At 46.3% G+C, this 21,044-nt stretch overlaps 1 protein-coding gene across 4 annotated transcripts in view; it reads right to left on the bottom strand.

Moving 5' to 3' along the window:
• The window catches only part of KDM3A (lysine demethylase 3A), a 546,931-nt gene that overhangs the window by 471,398 nt on the left and 54,489 nt on the right, over window positions 1-21,044 (bottom strand). For all 4 annotated transcript variants that reach the window (XM_029592841.1, XM_029592851.1, XM_029592832.1 and 1 more), the window contains one exon: window positions 16,466-16,576. In XM_029592841.1, coding sequence (XP_029448701.1) covers window positions 16,466-16,576 — 111 coding nt within the window. The remainder of the gene's footprint in view (window positions 1-16,465; window positions 16,577-21,044) is intronic.

Genomic DNA, 21,044 nt, shown 5'->3' with positions numbered 1-21,044 from the left:
CAGCTTAGACGACAGAATGGGGCCTCGTAGCTTCATAGGGAGGTCTTACTGCCTACTGTCCCCAGGTGGCCAGAGCCCCGACTGGGGCGGCAACCAGCACGAAAGACCTTTGGCGTCCTGGAGTCTGCTTAGGCGTGGAAGGAGAGGAATATCTGCGGTTCGAAAACGGCGAGAATCCCGAAAGCGAGTCCGACAAGGAAAAACCTTCTTGGTAGACCTTCTGTCTTCCGGCAACTTATTACCCTTGGATTCTCCGAGCAGTTTCACCAACTGATCAAGTTCCTCCTCGAACAGGAGGTTACACAGCTGAGATTGAGGACAAATCTGACCAATTTCAACCAAAGCAGTCGGCGTGCCACCACCACAGAAACCATGCAGTGCGCCGAGATTCGCACCAGGTCGTAAAGCGCATCCACCACATATGCGATGCCCGCATCCAAGCGGGCGGCCTCCAGGGCGGCACTACCGCCGGCTCTTGAACTGGCGTAGAGTCTTGCACCCAGCACAGACATGCCCTCTGCATAAGGCTAGCGCAAATCGTAGCACGAAGACTCAAAGCAGCCACTTCAAAGACTCACTTCAACTGGATCTCCAGTTTGCGGTCCTGCATATCCTTCAAAGCGGCAGCACCCGCCACCGGAATAGTGGTCTTCTTTGTCACTGCAGACACCGCCGCATCCACCTTCAGAATCTTCAGGAGATCCAAAACATCCGTCGACAGAGGATAAAGTTTGGCCATTGCTCTGCCCACTTTGAGTCCCGCGTCCGGCGAGTCCCACTCACGGGTCACCAGCTTGCAGACCGTTTTAGGCAGTGGGAAAGACAAAGTAGGCCCACAAATCCCATCGAGAACCGGATTAACCCCTTCATTATCGGATTCTTCCTGTAATACCTTAAGCCCCAGGACTTCTAACACCTGGGGAAATAAGGGGCTGTAGTTCCTCTCGCTTAAAAAGGCGGACCACGCTGGGATAGTCTCCTTCCGCGGGCGGCAAATCCTCCCCATCAGTATCATACTAATCAGGGTCCCCCAGATCGGGAATCTGATCTGGAACCGTATCCGACCCCAGGTCTATCGCGGATCCGGAAGGCAGAGTTGGGTTCTGCGGCCCCTGGGGGGCCATCACACCCCACCCCACCCACCCCTGCAGGGCTGCTGTTCCTTGAAACGATCCACAGGTTGGCCAGGCCTCTTAAACACCGCCTGCTTCCTGGCCAGAAAAGCCTGGTACATTAATAAAATAAACTCAGGGGAAAACCCCTCTGGGTCCCCATCCCCCTCCAGGGGATCCTGTGGCGCCTGGTCGCCAGCTCCCCCAGCGACATCCTCCCCCACAGGGGCCAATACTGGAGGGGAATCCTCCTCCCTCGATTCGCGGCGAGAAGCACCCCCCCCCCGGGGGGGAGGGACACCGGTCCCGACGAATCCTCCATCCCGGAGGCGCAGGATAAACAGAGGGAGGCTGGATCCAATGCCTGCCCTCGTGCCCAACAGGTCGCTGATTTGGAGCGGGGCCCCAATGAGCGCGCAGCCACGCGGTCCTGAAACTGAGGGGAGAAGCGCCGAAGCAGGGAACAAAGACGCGCTGCCGGCGGTATAAACAAAATCTAAAGTCGCCGCGCCAAGGAGGAAGAGAGGCCGGGCTGACACAGAAAAGGCACGCTCTGCCGGAGGCGGGAGAAAAAAAAATGTAGTCAAGCCTGCACAGAGCCCGCCACGCTGTCGATCGCGCCATAACTTGGCCAGCCAAACACTTACCCCCTCCCTTCTGAAGCGACCCGGAGCCCCGGGAGCAGAGGGAAGTCCGGAATTTAGGCTGTCACATTCCCCAAAGAGCCACAATGGCTGGCTCCCCTGTCCCGACTCCTTACCTCAGATGAAGACACTGGTCAACACAAGGTTTTGGTTTTTTTTAAACAACTTTACAGAGTCCTCCTGAGCAGTGGTTGAAGGAACAGCTTCAGGGGTGAGTAACCAAGAGCCCCTGGCCTTCACACCCCGAGTGGTAACGAGAGAGACCCAGACAGGGTTATCCCCCCCCCCACCCCAGCTTCTATCGAGGGATGGCCCATGAAGGTGACTAACCCCTCAGGAAACAAAACTAAAGGAAAAGCCAAGAAAAAATAAAAATCTATCTAGCTACACTGAAAAAAAATAACTAAGATTGCAGGTGCATCTCTACCATCTGCTGGAGTCAGAAATATTGAGGGACTGCAGGTGGCACTCTTGTATATATGGCAGTGCCCAAAGTTTTGCTCTCCGACTCCACCTACTGGTAGGGATACACAACCCACTTCTCTGGACTGATCTGGGTATGTTCAGAAAATTGAATATCATCCCTTTTGATGCTCTGATAATGGAACTGGACTAATTGCTTGTAATAGAACCAATTTGTTTAATGTCACATGAACTGCTGACACTTTTACAGATTGAGTGGGTAGGTGAAACTACAAAATGATCTTTTACCAATCTCTAATTCTGGGGCATAACCGTAACGGATTATATCCAAAATCCATTGATCCGAAGTAATGTGGATCCATTCTCCTAGAAAAGCCTGTAGCCTGCCCCATATCGGCTCACCTGGAAAATGAATTCTCCTGACTTCATTGTGTATTTGAAGCCCCGGGTCATCAAGCAAACTCTCCCCTTGGTCTTCTTACACCACAAAAGGAGTGAGACATGTTCTTACCCCTAGCAATTTGAGGCATTAGTTTGCCCGGCCTATATCTTAGCTTCCAAAAGCTTGATTACGGCCTCTATGTGGCCAAAAACAGTTTAACCTTCTCTTCAGGTAATCTCAACCTGCTGGTCTCCCATATTTATTTTTATTAAACGATCCAGTTCCTCACCAAAAAAGATATTTACCCTTGAAAGAAAGACAAGAGAGTCTAGACTTTGAAAGAGAATCAACAGATCAATTTTTTAACCAAAGAAGCTGTCTGGCTCCCATAGAGAGAACCAATGACTTAGCAGAGATTCTGATATCATATATGGAGTCAGATATGCAGGCCGTAGCAGACTTCAGCATTGCTGAGTTAGCTAACTCAGGGGCTGATGCAATAATTTTCGTGCCCGCTTTCTTAATGCACACATGGCACCCACAAGGGGGGCGCCATGCAATAAACAAATTAGGGGGGGTCACGCTAGCAAGGAGGTGCTAGGGTCGCTTGTGCGACCTTAGCGCCTCCTTGCTAACGCAATCCCGCGGTGGCTGCTGGTTATGAAAACAGACGCCGGTAAACTCAGCATCTGTTTTCATAACCGGCCGTCTGCCAGTAATAAAAACGGACACGGAGTTTATCGGCGGCTGTTTTCATTACTGGCAGACAACCAATTATGAAAACTGACACAGAGTTTACCGGCAGTCTTCAATAACTCGGTCTGCCGAGGTATTTTTTTTTGTTTTTCTACTGAAATACAGAAAAGCAGTTTTTTTCTGCTTTTCTGTACTTCTTTTACATGCGCTCAGCTATTAACGCCTGCTCCAGGCAAACATTCATAGCTGAGCGATAAATGTGCGTCCGAGACGCACATTTTTTTTTTAATGCGGAGTGAATGAGTAATAGCCTCATTCACATGCTTTTGCATGTGATGAGCACTCTCTCGTTTACTCCGCGTTGGACGAGGGTTAAATAGGCGCTAATCCACCTATAGGGGGATTAGTGCCTATTTAACCGACGTCTGACAGCAGGTTGAACAGTGCGCTCGTGTGAGCGTACTGAATTGCATCGGGCCCTCAGGTAATTGCTGAATCCAGTGAAGCAAACATTTAGTGACATAACTTGCACAAACTGCTCCCTGCAATACAAAAGAGCAAGCTGAAAAAGCACTCTTAAGCACTGCCTCTAACTTCCTATCCTGAGGATCTCAAAGGAAAGCACCTCCTTCTACAGGAATAGTAGTCTTTCTACCAAAGACAGAAACTGATGCATCCACATTAGGCTGTTGAAAAAGACTATCCAATACCTTAGAAGGTAACGAATACAGCCCATTAAAAATTCTGATGTCTATAACCAGCTTCAGGAAGTTCCCACTCAGCCATGATCATAGCTTCAATCTCTGGGAGAAGAGGAAAGGTAGGGGCCACTTTACATTAGTTCCTCGAAACTGGATACAAATCCCATCTTTCTCCTCCTCTAGATGCAAGGCTGAAGAAACCTGCAAAATTAGAGCAGCCATCTCTTTATGGAACAATCTAATCTATTCCTCTTCTAAAAACTGAATCTCACCCTTTTCCAGAGATTCAAGAAAGCAAAATTGCTTACCTATAATAGGTATTATCCCAGGACAGCAGGACGTAGTCTTCACATATGGGTGACGTCACTAGACTGAGCCCTATCACGGAAAACTGTCAAAGTTTCTAGAAACTTTTGACTGGCACACTGAGGCCAATGAGCATGCCCTGCATCCCATTATCCGTCGAGCCACAGGGGTCTCCCTTCAGTCTCGTTTGTAGCAGTAAGTGTAAGCGAAAAAATAAAATGTTTTGGACCCAACTCCGTGGGGTAGCGGATGGGTTTCATGAGGACTACATCCTGCTGTCCTGGCATAACACCTATTACAGGTAAGCAATTTTGCTTTATCCCAGGACAAGCAGGATGATAGTCCTCACATATGGTGATTAGCAAGCTACAGGCTGAGTCATCTTTGTTTTGGACCAACAGTGTACAACTTGTGCAACAGGCACAACAACTGGTGTACTGTTGGGAAAAAATGAGGCAGCCTGAAGTCACAGCAGGTTGGATGTGGAAGGAACTGGAATTATACTGGAAATAAGTTCTTCAAGACAGATTGCCAAAGGCTGAATCTTGTCATCCTTCCTTGTCCAGGCAGTAATGAGCTGCAAATGTGTGAAGCAAGCTCCATGTTGCAGCTTTGCAGATGTCAGTAATCAGTACTGAACAATAGTGTGCTACTGAGGTTGCCATTGCTCTGAGTGCGCCTTTACTCATCCCTAGAGAGAAAGGCCTGCTTTTTCATAGCAGAAGTCTATACAATCTGCTAGCCAGTTGGAGAGAGTTTGTTTGCCCACTGCCATACCCGGTTTGTTTTTGTTTAAAGAAACAAAGCTGGGTGGATTTCCTATGGGCTTTAGTGCGGTCTAGATAATACGCTAGCGCACGATTACAGTCCAAGGTGTGCAAAACACTTTTGTCCTGGTGAGAGTGAAGTCTTGGAAAGAATGTGGGCAAGTTTATAGACTGATTCAAGTAGAAATCAGTAACTACCTTGGGAAGGAATTTAGGGTGCGTACACAGGTCCACTCGGTCATGTAGGAACTTGGTATAGGGTGAGTATGGGACAAGTGCTTGTAGCTCACTAACCCTTCCAGCAGATGTAATGGCTACTAGGAAGAGAACCTTCCATGTTAAATTTCTTACATCGCAGGAATCTATGGGCTCAAAGGGAGTACGCATGAGTCTCGTTAGTACTACATTAAGGTCCCATTCTGTGACTGGTGGCTGTAAAGGGGGTTTAAGTTGAATTAAACCTCTCAAAAACCTACTGTTAAGGGGTTGTGCTGATATCGGGGCATCCCCTACTCCCTTGTGGTAAGCTCAGATAGCACTCAGGTGTACCCTTACCAAAGTCTGGAGACCAGAGTCTGAAAGGTGCCCGAGATAGTCTAATAAAGATGACGTGGGGCAGGAAAAGGGGTCAATGCTTTTCTGTGTGCACCACGTGGTGAATCTCTTCCACTTGCAACGATAGTATTTTCGTGTGGAAGGGTTTCGTGACGCTACAAGCACTTGAGATCCATTAGTTGAAAGATTGAACAGTTGCAGGATCAAGCTTTCAACATCAATGCTGTGAGGGATAGGGTTTGAAGGTTGGGATGGCGCAACCTGCCCTGATCCTGAGTTATGAGAGTGGGTGCTGTGCCCAGGCGAATTGGTTCTCTGATCGAGAAGTATGGAAAACCATACTTGTCGAGGCCAGTACAAGGCTATGAGTATCATTGACCCTTTGTCCTGTTGTAGCTTCACTAGAGTTTTGGTTATTAGCGGTATTGGGGGATATGAGTATAGAAGACCTGAGTTCCAGGGGCAAGTAAAGGCGTCCTTGGTTAACTGGTTTCTCTGTTTGTGCAGGGAGCAGAATCTGTCCACTTTGTGATTCAGCTCGGATGCAAAGAGGTCCATTGTTGGCTGAGCCCAATGTTGGAATATTCTGGTCACTACTAAAGGATCCAGGGACCACTCGTGGGGCTGGAACAGACAACTGAGGCTGTCTGCAACTACGATGTGTATGCCTGCCAGATAAGTGGCCCAGAGAAACATGGAATGTGTTAGGTCCCAGTCCCAAATTTGTGCGGCTTCTTGGCAAAGGAGATAAGAACCCGTACCTCCTTATTTGTTCAGGTACCACATGGCAACTGTGTTGTCTGTTTGTATTAGAACAGTCTTGTGTGAAAGGCAGTCCTTGAACGCATAAAGCGCATAACGTATAGCTCGAAGCTCTAGGAAGTGGATTTGAAAGGTTGCTTCGAGACTTGTCCAAGTACCCAGAGTTTGAAGATTGTTGATATGCACTCCCCAACCTAAGGTGGATGCACCGGTAGTCAAGGTTACTTGATGAATTGATTGCTGGAAAGGTAGGCTAGGGAGAAAATTGTTCATGTTTGTCCACCAGAGGAGAGATGAACGCAACTGGTGGGTTATCCGAATTGGAGATGATAGTGGTTGAATGGCTTGGAGCCACTGCGATCTCAATGTCCATTGCTAATCTGGTCATAGAAGTGACTTGGGACTGTGGAAGCCATGTGGCCTAACAGAGTAAGAAACTGATGGGCCGAGCCATTTGCTTTGCGCGCAAAGATTTCGCTAACTTGGAGAGCGTGTTTGCGCAATCTTTTGGTAGGAATGCTTTTGACACGGTGGTGTCAAAAGCATTCCTACCTATGAACTGTAGAAGATGAGATGGTAGGAGGTGGAATTTCTGGTAGTTGATAAGAAATCCCAGCAAGTGAAGCAGATTGATTGTGAGCTTGAGAGAGTTGAGAGCTCCTTGTTTTGATTGGCTTTTGATGAGCCAGTCGTCCAGCTAAGGAAAAACGTGTATGCTTTCCTTACGTAATTGGGCCGCGGCCACCGCTAGACACTTTGTGAATACTCGGGGTGCCAAGGCAAGTCCGAATGGCAGAAACCGGTATTGAAAGTGTTGACAACCCACCAGGAAGTGCAGAAACTTGCAATGAGGAGGGAATATTGGAATGTGAGCGTACACATCTTGAAGATCCAGAGAACAGAGCCAATCTCCTGCTTGAAGAAGGGGCAGCATGGTGTCTAGGGACATCATCCTGAATTTTTCTTTCTGTAGAAATTTGTTGAGATTTCAGAGGTCTAAGATGGAACGCAGTCCTCCTGTTTTGTTTTTTTTTAATGAGAAAATAGCAGGAGTAGAATCCTCTGCCCTGCTGAGGTCGGGGAACTGGTTCCACGGCCCTGGCTCTCAGGAGGGTGGATAATTCTGTTTGAAGAAGAGTGGTATGATCTTTGTGTACCCAAAGAGGCCTTGGTAGACAGTCTTTTGCACTGTGAGAAAATCCAGGTGGTAACATTGTGTTATAATGGATAGAACCCATTGATCTGTGGTGATGGTTGACCAGTTGAGCAGAAAGTAGGAAACCCGGGCCTCCGACTGGCAAGTTTGGACTCTTTTTTTCTGGAGAGGCTGCTGTTCCCTGGGTTCTCTTCAAAAACCAGATGCCTGGCCTGTCTGAGGGGGAGATTGAGGACTGGACTGACCTCTTTGTGATGGTCTTGATGTTCTATCACGAAAAGGTGGTGGATAATATCTGTGTGGTCTGTAGAAAGGTCTTCTCGTATCCTTTCTGGAAGTCCGCCTTGCAGAAGATGGAGTCTCTGCAGGTATCATGGAAAAGTGGTGCAAAGTTTTGCTGTGATCTTTTATAGTTGAGCAACTGCCACTTGGACTTTATCGCCAAACAGGTTTTCACCTGTGCAAGGCAGATCAGCCAACTTTTCTTGAACCTCAGGCTTGAGGTTGGAAGCTTTGAGCCATGCCCATCTCTGGGCACTGATTCCAGTTGCTGCCATTCTGGATGAGCTCTCAAATGAATCATAGGCTGCAGAGACCATGTTTTCCAGCCTCTAGGCCCTTGTAAATAGAGCTGAAGGAGTCTTGATGCTCTTGTGGAAGGGTTTCTGAAAAGGCTTGCATTTGTTTCCATAAATTCCATTGGTGTGTCATATAATTGGTATGACGCAATCCGGGATAGTAATAGGAAACCATGGAACATTTTATGACCTAAGGTGTCTAAGAATTTCTGTTCCTTTCCAGGAGGTGTAGAAGAGTATGGTTTAATTCTTTTTGATCTCTTCTGTGCAGACTCTACCACGACCGACTGGTGTGGGACTTGAGACTTCTGAAACCCAGGGATGTGAAGCACTGAATAGGTGGCATCTGTTCTCTTATTTACAGGTGGAACTGTGCATGGCTGCTCCCAAAGGCAGCGTTAGAGATCAACCAGGACCTCATGCACTGGTATTGCAACAATCTCTTTAGGAGCTTCTACAAACTGTAGGACTTCTAAATTATTATGTCTGGTATCCTCCTCTGTAAGCAGCTGAAAAGGAATTGTTCCAGACATCTCCTTCACAAAGTTAGAGAAGGAGAGATCCTCAGGAGATTTTCTCCTTTCTTCCGGTGGTGTGGGTTCCGACAAGATATCCTTAGAAGAAGAACCGGAGTCCACATCCTCCCAGGTGTCTGATAAAGTATGTGGGCATGGACTGGAAGGAGGAAAGGAGAATGGCATCAATGGTGATTTAGTCTTTAATGGATCCATCGATGTTTTTTTCTTTCCTGGCATCGATGGCATTGATGCTGGAATTGGGCGGCTCAATCCAGATAGCCCAGACGGCCCTGGCATCGGCTGAGGAGTCTATGGTCGGAGTTGGTGGATTCAGCATCCGAAGAGTCCGAAACCGGAATCAGTTGATTTGGGTGCTTAATTGGTATCTTCGGCCTCGATGGCACCGGTTGAGTCGGCAGGGCACCGATCAAGGTATCGAGCCGGGACAATAGCAGTTGAAGCACTGATGTCTCCGGCACCGGTGGAGGTATGGACACCGGTATTGGTGGATGGAGGTCACAGAGTTCCTCCCTGATAGCTGATGCGGACAGAGCAGCTATAGGGGGGGGGGGTGGCAGAGGAGGCAATATTGGCTGCACCACAGGTCTCTGTGGGGGCTCAGTAACCGGCACCGATATCTGTGGGGATTGCCTCGGTTCTGGTATCTATGAACCTTCGATCCTAGGCTTCTTAGCGGGTGGGTCGACAGCTATGGAACCTATCCCCGGATCAGAATCGGCACTGGGCGGTTCACGTCGATGCCTGTTTCTCACGGTACTCTTTTTTCTCGAGCACCGATGCTGATTTTGTCGACGCCTTAGGAGTTGGGGATAGTGGGTCCCCACTACCCCCCATTGCATCCGGCGGGTCTTTAGTATTACCTTTTTTGTTTCTCCTGCCGGTGACAACTGTGTCGATGACTACGGAATGAGCTGTATATTGAAAAAGTGCTCCATTTTATCTAGACTGTCATCTTGGCACATTGGGGACATGAAACGTTGTGTCCGGGGCCGAGGCACAAAACACACTATGTGGGGATAGGCGATGGACATTGTATGGGGGCAATTAGGGCATTTTTTGAAGCCGGTTGCCATTGTGAAAGGCTGGACAGCCATCGATGGCCTGCAGTCACCGATGAAATTAAGGAAGGTATCGACTGCAAATACTGGTTTAGTCACCAATCGAGGGGAAAGCAGAGTTGCTTACCTGTAACAGGTGTTCTCACAGGACAGCAGGATGTTAATCCTCACATGTGGGTGACATCATCTGATGGAGCCAATCATGGAATACTTTTGTCAAAGTTTCTAGAACTTTGACTGGCACCTACTGGGCATGTTCAACATGGTGTGTATAGCAAAAAAGAGCGTGCGAAAAATAACATAACATGGGGTGGCTGGTGGGTTTTGTGAGGACTAACATCCTGCTGTCCTGTGAGAACACCTGTTACAGGTAAGCAACTCTGCTTTCTCACAGGACAAGCAGGATGGTAGTCCTCACATATGGGTGAATAGCGAGCTGAGGATGCCCACGCATGTACCAAAAATACCCAAAGACGTGCAAACAGGCACAACAGGGGTGATTCTGTGGTATACGGGCAGTCTAAATATCCCAGCAGGTGTAGAAGGAAGTTGTATATTATGCTGAGATGAGATTGCCTAGAACAGATTGTCCAAAGATAGAATCCTGTGAACCAGCCTTGTCTATGCAATAGTGTGCTGCAAAGGTATGAAGAGAACTCCAGGTTGCAGCTTTGCAGATATCAATTAGAGGTACAGAACGAAGGTGTGCAACCGACGTTGCCATAGCCCTAATGGAGTGCGCCTTAACTCGGTCCTGAAGTGGAAGGCCTGCCTGCTGATAGCAAAAGGAAATGAAGTCCGCCAACCAGGAGGATAGGGTCTGCTTTCCGACCAGGGTTCCCAGCTTAAGTTTATCAAAGGAAACAAAGAGCTGGGTGGATTTCCTATGGCCTGCAGTGCGTTCCAAATAAAAGGCAAGCGCACATTTACAGTCCAAGGAATGCAGAGCCCGCTCAGCAGAAAGTGAGTGGGGCTTTGGAAAGAAAGTAGACAGGAATATGGATTGATTTAAATGAAATTCAGAGACCACTTTCGGTAGAAATTTAGGATGAGTGCGAAGGACCAACCGATCATGAAGAAATTTTGTGTAAGGAGAGTAGGTAATTAGCGCTTGCAGCTCACTGATCCTGTGAGCAGACATCAATGCCAGAAAGAAAAGGACTTTCCAAGTGATATGCCGCAGTTCGCAGGAGTGCAGAGGTTCAAACGGAGGTTTTCATGAGCTGTGCTAAAACCACATTAAGGTCCCAAGATGGGGCCTGTGGATGGAGAGGAGGCTACAGGTGAAGCAACCCCTTCATAAAGCACACTACCAGGGGCTGTGTTGAGATAGAGACATCCCCTGTACCCTTATGAAAGGCGGCCACCGCACTGACGTGCACTCTGATAGAGGAGGTTTGTAAACCAGACTCCGAGAGATGCCAGAGGTAGTCTACAAACTGATTCGTGGGGCAGGTAAAAGGATCTAACCCCTTTGAAGTGCACCACAACTAGAACCTTTACCATTCTGAATGATAAGACTTTCTCGTAGAAGGCTTTTGTGAAGCTACCAGGACCTGAGATACAGATTCCGAAAGATTTAGAGGCTGAAGGATCAACCTTTCAACATCCAAGCATGGCCTGAAGGTTGGGGTGGCGCAATTGGCCGTTCCACTGAGATATCAGGGACAGGTCTGAGCCTAGAGAAATCTGTGGACACAGTGAGAGATCCCGAAGGATGGGAAACCAAGCCTGACATGGCCAGTAGGGGGCTATGAGAATCATTAGACCCTTGTCCATACGTAGCTTCACGAGAGTCTTGCTGATGAGAGGAAGTGGTGGGTAGGCATAAAGGAGACCTTCCCTCCAGGAGAGGGCAAACGCGTCCAGAGGTGGAACGTTGCAACTGCGATAGAGAGAGCAGAAATTGTCCACCTGGCGATTCTGCAGAGACGCAAATAGGTCGATGGTTGGATGCCCCCACTTCCGGAATAGACTGTCCACAACTACAGGGTTGAGGGACCACTCGTGGGGCTGGAATTCCCGACTGAGATTGTCCGCTAAAACATTGTCCACACCCGCCAGGTAGGTCGCTCTGAGAAGCATAGCCTGGGATGGAGCAAAAGCCCAAATCTGTGCCGCTTCCTGACAAAGGAGGTAGGATCCGGTTCCTCCTTGTTGATGTACCACATTGCTATCTGGTTGCCCGTCTGGATCAGGATTGTTTTGCTGGACAAACAGTCCCGAAAGGCAGAGAGCATATATCTGATTGCTCGGAGCTCCATAAAATGTATTTGATGTTGCTATTCTTCCGCTGACCAGGTTCCCTGAGTTTGCAGGTTGTTGACATGTGCTCCCCAACCTAGGTTGAAAGCGTCTGTTAAAATTATTTGAGGTTCTGTAGCTTGAAAGGGCAGACCTTGAAGTAGATAGGACAGCAGGGTCCACCATGCCAGTGAGAGACGAAGTCGCCGGGTGATGTGGACAATGTTGGACATTGGATGATGTGCCTGTGATCACTGGAACTTTAATGTCCATTGAGTTACTCGCATGGCTAGACGAACCATTGGAGTTACATGGACAGAGGATGCCATATGCCCTAGCAAGCAAGTAGACAAGCCATCGCGGTTGGACCAGAGCGTATGTTCTGTGCCAACGCCGCCAGTGTGAGAGCTTGGTCCCTGGGAAGAAAAGCTCTTGCTTGGACAGTGTCGAGATCCGCTCCTATAAAGAAGAGGAACTGAGAGAGTCAGGTAAGATTTCTGATAATTGATCAAATCCCAATGAGAGTAGTAGTTGCATTGTAAGCTGGAGGGAGTGGAGAACTCCTTCCGATGACTGAGCTTTCAGTAACCAGTCGTCCAGGTAAGGATAGATATGAATGCCCAGTCTTAAGTATGCAGCTACTACCGCTAGGCACTTGGTGAACACCCGAGGGGGCTGACGCTAGGCCGAACGGGAGGACCTTGTATTAGAAATGTTGGTTCCCAACAAGGAAGCGGAGGTATTTTCTGTGAGACGAGGTAATTGCGATGTGCATGTACGCGTCTTTTAGGTCTAGAGAACAAAGCCAATCCCCTCATTGAAAAAGTGGAAGCAAAGGGTTACTATCCGAAATTTCTCTTTCCGAAGATGTTTGTTTAAAGCCCTTAGGTCTAATATTGGGCAAATCCCTCCCGTCTTTTTTGGGATTAAAGAGTATCAGGAGTAGAATCCGTGTCCGCTTTGGGCAAGAGGAACTGGTTCTATGGCATTTGCTTGCAGCAGGGAGGATACCTCTTGCTGCAGCTGAAGACAGTAGTTGGAAGAGGGCCACCCCGGCCGAGGTAGAGTATCCAACGGAATGGAAAGGAAATTTAGATGTTAGCCGTGAGCGATAACTGCTTGCACCCAACGGTCGGTGGTGATGGTTAGCCACTTGGTGGAGAAGTGGCATAAGCGGCCGCCCTCAGGTAGATTGGGCAATGGAGGATAGTCTTTGCTCTGAAGTCTGGAGTCAAAATCCCACTGTAGGAGCGGGTTGAGAAGGAGCTTGAGCTTTCTGAGCTCGAGGCTGATGCGCTGTGGACTTCTGGAAAGGCCATGATGGGCAACCTCGAGACGCCGGTGGATAATATTTACGGGGCTTGTAAGTCACCGATGAACAGATCCAGCTTATCCAGGAGAGGCAGCAGCACCGGAGGCATCAGTGTCTGTTCCGGCAGAGGCACCGGTGCTGGCATCTGTGGTCGTGGAAGGCTTTCGATTGCCTGGACCACAGCCTCTTGCACCTTTTATTTTTATTTATTTGACTTTGTATACCGACTTTCAAGTTAATATCAAGGCGGTTAACAATATTAGAATTTGCAGTAGCAAAATTCAAAAAAGTCCATAACCCGTACAACATACATCTCACTAACGATTTACATAGTTGAATCAAATACAAAATAATGTCACATTAAAATTTAAAAACATATAAAACAAAGTAAAAGTCTTAACAGCTAAATTTTCCAAATTAAAACCCTTCAAACTTCATCACCCTTCTTTACCCAGGCCTATACCTCCCTTATTTTATCATTTTTACGCCCTTCTACCCCTCTAAACCCGTAGGGTTTTTATATCTCCTTCTAATTACCCCTTAAGTAAAGTGTAAAGGAAGAAAAGAATCAGTTGGCCTAAATTAAAAGCCTGTTGAAAAAGCCAGGTCTTTATCTGGCTTTTTCTGGCTCATCCAGTGCAATTCCTCTCGGAGCGCTGGGGTGGTGAGCCCCAGGGTCCGGAGTGGGAGGCACTACAGGCAGTACCACAGGGTCCACCAATCCTGGTGGAGTCTCAGTAGCCCCTTCCACCGAAGGCGCGGGACGCCTCTGTGCATCTGGCTTTGAGGGCACTGGTTGCTTCTCGGCTCGGGTCTTTTTCCATCGGCGGTTCCGTCGATGGCTCCACCGACGTAGCAGAAGCGGAAGGCACCGGCCTCCGATGTTTGTCAGTGCTTCTCTCGACGATCCATTCTGCCCAATTCCGGCATCGATGATGTAGACGCTGAGGACTGGGACAGCAATCGGGTGTCTTCAGCCTCGGAGCGACATCTATGCTTTGGCAAGGATCGAGTCGATGGTACCTGTGGAGACTTGCGATGGAATAAAAGTGCCATCTTTTCCAACTGTGCCTTACGGCCCTTCAGGGTCATTTGGGCACAATCGGTACACGTCCCCATGTCGTGCGACAGTCCGAGGCATAAAACAGACTAAATGAGGGTCCGTGATTGACAGTCCTCAGACAGTCAGGGCACAGACGAAAACTAGTCGTCATCGTGGCCGTCAAAAAATTTAGGCCAGCCGCAGTCGGCCCCGACAAGGCCTACAGAGGTCCCCTCCGGGAACAGACTGAAAAACAGTGGTAAACTTACCACACGACCCGGTATTCGACAGCGAAGGGAGACCCCTAGGGGGTATAAACCTTTGCAAGTTTTGAAAATAATTTCCTGAGGAAAATTTCCAGTCAGGAACTGTGAAGAACTCCAAAAATCCACGTGGCTATTAGCTGAGCGGAAAAAGAAAAAAAAAAGAGAATGAAGGGAGACCCCTGCTGGATGCAGGGTTATTGCCATGCTGGGCATGCCCAGTAGGTGCCAAAGTTTTAGAAACTTTGACAAAAGTATTCCGTGATTGGCTCCATCAGATGTCACCCACATGTGAGGACTACCATCCTGCTTGTCCTGTGAGAAAACTTGATCCTGAGACTGGGAGAGCCCAATGAAGGGAATTTTTCTGAGAAAAAAATCTTACTTTTTCCGTGAGGAAAAGTTGTGTGAAAACACACAGGGCTCCTTAACTGCGGGGCTAACTGCAGCGCATAAAAAAGAAGACTGAAGGGAGACCCCTGTGGCTCAAGGGATAATGGCATGCTGGGCATGCTCAGTGGGCTCAGTGTGCCAGTCAAAAGTTTCTATAAACTTTGACAGAAAGTTTTCTGTGATAGGGCTCCGTCCAGTGACGTCACCCATATGTGAGGACTATCATCCTGCTTGTCCTGGGATAATGCTTCCTCTATCATCCATAGCTACATATGGAGAACAATTCAAATCTAGAGAAAGATTCAGCATCCACTGTATCCAATCTCTATTTTTTGAGATTTAAGACTCAGCCGTGGTAAAGTCACCTTGCAAGTGTTCTGCATCCCCACGACCCTCTTTGCAAAGCATCAGGACTTAAAAGTTTGAAAAATTCAAGCGAAAAAACTGAGCCGCAGACATTAGTTTCCTGTTTTGACTCAGAAAAGAAACCAAGCCCTGGCACCAACCTAGGCGGTCCCTGAACTACACTGGGACCTCCCTTAAATGATGACACTCCCAGTGTCATCCAAAATGGCCGCCGAATCTAAATCAGCCATTAGAATATCTGTTACCGACGACTCCCCTGCAACAGAAGGTTCTCTAGATCATAGCTTCTGCTTGCCAGCAATAACTTCATGCGACACTACCTTTTTAGCTGTCGCTGAAGTCTTCGATTCCTGGGATTCAGACTTACTGCGGCAAAGGCAGCATAATGTTCCTTCATAGGAACTGTGCTTTGCTCCACAGCGCTGCACCTTCTCAGACATCAGAAAAACAGATTCAGCTTCCAGCTGGGGCGGGCAGATAATTACTTGCATTGCAGCTAATTTAACTAATTTGCCAACAACTGGCCGAATTAAAGATACTATTCTTTATGTAAGGAACTATGGCTTTAACAGAGTAAAGCAATTAGTGTCTTTGGCTCGCTTCACTGCAGGCGCACCATCCACAGGAGCATGGCCACAAATTTGCCGCTTTGACAAGTAGGTGCTAAAATCAGAATGAAAGAAAGATTTAGAAGAGTTATGTTAGAGTAAAACTAAAAACACAAAACAAAAAAAAAAAACTTCCATCCATTGGCTGGAGGCAGAGAATACTGGCTGAGTTGATTCTAATCTTCTCTACAAGTTTACAACTCTGCCTCCATTTTGGCTGGATGGGAGGATAAGCCCATAGGTTTGGGACTGGTGGAGCAGAAGGTAATGGAATGGCAATATATAGTCTTGTCTATCAATAAGATATGAATAACTTATGAGCCTCCTAGTTACCACATATCTTGGACAGCAAGCACAAACTCTCATTCCATGGTGGCAGTGATCCTTAATCAGTTTATTACCTGTCATATGAATAGTCAATTTTACTCTTGTTTTAGCTATAGGACTTACAATGTATCAAAAGTTTCAGCAATATTTAACCTAAAATTATGTACCATGTGAGATTTTCCAACTTTTCAGGTAATATACATACTGCATGAAAGAAATTCTGCAAATTACCTGCAGCGGTTTCAAAAGTTCTTGAGAAATAAACACTCTGCTGTTTTCACCAAGGAACTGTATTGAAGTAATGGATCCCAATCCAACCTTGTCAACCAAACATCTGTACATCTGAAAATAAAGAACAGATTGTAACTAGGCACTACATAGTTAAAAGCAGGAGGAGCCATGAAGGAGAAGGCCCCCCCACACACACACAATCAAAGCAGTTCACATAACAGAATAAAATCAGTGCACAACATAGTATAACAGCCTTACTGTAATAAATTAAGTTTGCTTACTGTAAATAGTGCTCCCCATAGATAGCATGATTAATTTGCCATGACCCATGGGTGATGTCATCCGATAGCGCCAAATGGACCCTTCTTCTCTTAGCTCACAAAACTTTTTTCTCAGAGTATGTGCAGAAACTCCCACGCAACTGTTGCCTTGGGAGCAACTCAGTTGATTTAGAACAAAGTCTAGCTAGGTAGTCAACTCTCCAGGAAAATGGGTGGGAGGCTAAGATGATCTGCTCAAATATTGGAAATCCTTGGAAGGTAGGCTGCTTGCAGAACAGCTCGATGGCTGCACACCCATTCCCCTATGTTTCTCTCTTCCTGCCAGAGTCCGTAGACTCATATTGACAGTTACTACTTGTAATGGTAGTTTTTCCAGGTTAAAATTAAATTTTATGTCATGTCAGAAGCGCTTGATGTTGGGGGGGGGGGGGGGGGGGGGGGGCGGCAATGGGTAGGATTTTCCATTACACTGGGCAGAAGGGACTATCAGAGATTCATAAGGACCCTCGGGAATAATACAAGCATATCACCTCCCCGGTACTAAAGGAGTGTAGAAAAAACCTAAGTAGCTGGATGCATTTTGCCTTATCGGGTTGGATTGCTCTTATAAAAATTATCATCCCAATACTACTATACATTTTACAAATGGTACCAATGCTATTGAAAAGAGAGATATAAAAGCAATTAATAGGATGTGCTCAAATTTCTTCTGGCAGATGCATAGAGCACAGACATATCAGGAATTTAATGCTTCCTAAACTAGGATTGGGTTTTTTTCATTTTTTATTTTGTTCAATTTCAAGATACAAGAATTGTCTTATTGTATTGGAAAATCCAAATAAGGCTCAAGAATATTTGACAAAAGAAAAAGGGAAAAAAAAAAAAACACAATTATATAGCCCAATTCAGATCAAGTGCCCTATCTAGGGTGGGGATTACCCAACTTCAAACAATTGTAAAATTACAATTAAACAAGCAAAAAGATAACAGAATAATGAACGAGAATGTCAATTAGGACTCATTACACTGTAAGAGCAAGTTTGCTTACTGTAAATGGTGTTTTCCGTAGATAGATGAATTAACCATGCTGCATGGGAGTCCCCAGCTGACGTATTGAGCAGAAGAAGTGTGCGTTATTTCTGTGTATTGTTAAATTTATTTTTTTTTTTGCTCAATATAACAACAGTGGTGGACAGTTCCTAAGAAGGTTGTATTTGTTTGTCAACTGTGCACTTCTGTAGGATAGTCCGTTCCAAAAGGGAATCATCCACCATCTGTCTGTGTAAACAGCGGTGGGATGCAAAAGTGGGGCGATGACCATGCCCATTGGTGCATCAATGTCCAAGATAGGCACTTGATGGAGAAGCAGTCGAGGCTGCTATTGTTTGCACACAATGTGTCCACAGGGTCGCAATAGCGTGTGTGACGATGTATTATGATTGAACTCCATGGAGTTGGATATCCCTGAGGATAGAGTTCTTTGACACTGGACACCATTGCGCATTTAGATAGAGCGAAAGAAACAGATGTGATGGTCAATTGGGTGACAGAGTGCGCTTTTTGTAGTATGCTAGCGCCCGGTTGCAATGCAAGGTGCATGAGGTTACTCCTTGGCATTTGCATGAGGTCTTGGATGAAAAGGTGGTAAGGTGACAGTCTGGTAAAGTGGAAAAAACTGGAAATAAGTGTAGGCAGAATTTTCTAGTGAGTGTGCAAGGTCACCTTGTCGTGGTGAAATTGAAGATAAGGAGGGTAGTGAACCAATGTTTGGAAGTCACTTATTCTCCTTACAGAATTGAAAGCAAACCAGAGAAAAAGCACCTTCTATGGAAGATAGCGAAGGTGACAAGTATTCAAAGGTGCACAGGCAAAAATATCGGCCTGTCGAGAAGTACATTAATGTCCAACAGCACCTGTGGCTTATGCCAAAGGTGGACGTAGGTGCAATACTCCTGTTAGGAATCTGGATACTAAGGAAGGACATGAAATAGGCTGTCCGTTTAGATGAATGTGAGAATATGTTGTAGCGCTTAAATGAATTCGTAGCGATGATGCAGCAAGGTCCTTGCTGTAAGCAGATGGAAACAGGAGAGAAGCCGTTCCGGCATCAAGTAAAGGGGTTGAGACCCATTGCTGTACACCAGGAAGTGTAGCGTAACCACTTTGTCTGGAAACTGAGTCTAGTTGGCAGAGTCTTTGATGACAAGTATATGTCTTGAATGGCAGAAGAAATGTGGATGCGCTGGTAAGCAATTCCTCCGAACTGCACATTGTGAGATTCAGAGAGGAGTGAAGAGGAGGTGGTAGCATTCCCTTGTTCTGGGGAAGAAACCGTGGCTGTCTGCCTGGGAATTGGGTTGTGGATTCATAGGTGTAGTAGGGAAACTATACCTTGGCTGTCGTGACCATAAGGGCAGGATCGGGTGTAGAGCCGCTCAGTCTTGCATGCATCTTTGGCGTGTGTGAGGAGAGAGATGAGTTGTATTGGAGGGAATGCCTAGAGTAATTTGTGACACATCGTTGAAAAAAGGGTTTGGAGCGAGTCTAATGGGCTCAGATAAACAAAGCAAATGTTATCTATTATCCTATTGCTCTCTGTTTCAAAGAGATCGACTGTAGGGAGAACCCAAACTGAGAAATTCCTTGAATCACTGAGTCAGGAGTCATTCGTTGGGGCGAAAAATTCCACTGAGTTTGATCACTCTGGAATTGAGCATCTCGGTGAAATGAGTGGCTTGCAGCGAGATGGAACTCTGTGGGGGCCCATCCCAGAATCAGTACTGCCTCGTAGCAGAGGTTCCATGAACCTGACTTCCGTGTCTGGTGTATAGACTAGGTTCTGTTGTGGGAAGTCGCTGAAAACTCGAAGGGCATGTTTTCCGCCTTGAGCTTCTAAAGGTTTATGTTCAGTGTATGGTCGCACAAAGTTCATAGACCTTGTGTTTTCAAAATGAGCTGCCCATTCCTTGGATGATGCATCTGTGGTGAGAAGCACATGTCGAAGGGACAGAAAGGTGAGCCCGTTGATAGCACGTACGAGAGGAGCCACCATTGTAGGACCTTGTCTATGTTGCTGGCAAGGAAAGGTTGTGGATGAAGAAATGAGTGCTTGAGACCCATTGTAGGCGGTGCATATGTAGAACTACGTAGTGGCTACCTACATGTGTCCTAAAACAAGTAGGACTTGGCGAGGTGGTATTTTGGTTCTGTGAAACTGAGTTGTAAATTGTATGGGGAAAGAGTTCTCGGGTGAGGTAGAAAGAGTTCTGTCTCGGATAGTGCAATGTAGGCTCCCATGAGCTGCAAAAATGTTTAATGATTACAGCCTCGAGTTTTCGAAAGTGATCAGTAGGCCTAGATTGTCCAAGAAGAATTTGTGTCGTAGTGGATCAGAAGCTAGTAGGAACAGTCAGTCATCGAGATAGGAAATATTTGTAGCCCTTGTTGACAAGGGTGCGCCTTCGCGACTGCCCTGAAGTTGTTGTAAAACGGGTGGGCCAAAAGCAAGGTCAAAAGGAAGACCTTGTATTGTAAGTGATGCCTGTTCACCTGGAGAAATGAGGGGAACACCAGGAACTAGGGTGGATGGATATGGGAGCATATGCTCCCCTTTACCAGTTTTTTTGTTTGTTTGTTTTTGCATCTGGTTTTTTTTAATTAAATATTTTTGAAATTTTCATAATATACAAATTAAATATAAATACAATTAAATAAAATTTTTCTTTAAAAAATTACAATTAAAATATAATTTGTAATACTCCCAACTATTTTCCCCTTTTATTACTAATTCCACCCAACTATTTTCCCCCCTTTATTACTAAATCCTCCCAACTACTTTTCCCAAATACTTTTCCTTATATTTATACTAAAAGAATTGTTCTAAATATATTTTTCTATTCTAAACAATTATAAACATTCTTCTTTAAATATATTTAAGTAATGCATAGCATAATATTTTTCCATAATTGGAAATATTTAAGCTTTATTTTTTGATGAGGATTTTGAATCTCTTTTCTTCTTTGAATTTCATATAATGCAGTATGATGTAATAATTTTATCCATGTTTCATATGGCGTTTTTTCTTTCCAAGACTTTTTTTTTTTTTTTTTTAGCCAATATAACAGGCCGAAACAGTAAAGTTTGCGGGAGAGCGGGCAAGTGCCCGCTCTCCCAGAGCGCGCACAGGCCACTCTCCTGTGCGCGCGATTCACTAAAAAACAAATTTTCAAATTAGGGCCCGCAGTAAAAAGAGGCGCTAGGGACACTAGCGCATCCCTAGCACCTCTTTTTTTGACAGG

This window comes from Rhinatrema bivittatum, chromosome 1 (assembly GCF_901001135.1).
Source record: "Rhinatrema bivittatum chromosome 1, aRhiBiv1.1, whole genome shotgun sequence".
NCBI classification, from domain to species: domain Eukaryota; kingdom Metazoa; phylum Chordata; class Amphibia; order Gymnophiona; family Rhinatrematidae; genus Rhinatrema; species Rhinatrema bivittatum.
The sequence above is the reverse complement of the archived record's forward strand: the minus strand, read 5'-3'. Positions and strand labels throughout refer to the sequence as shown.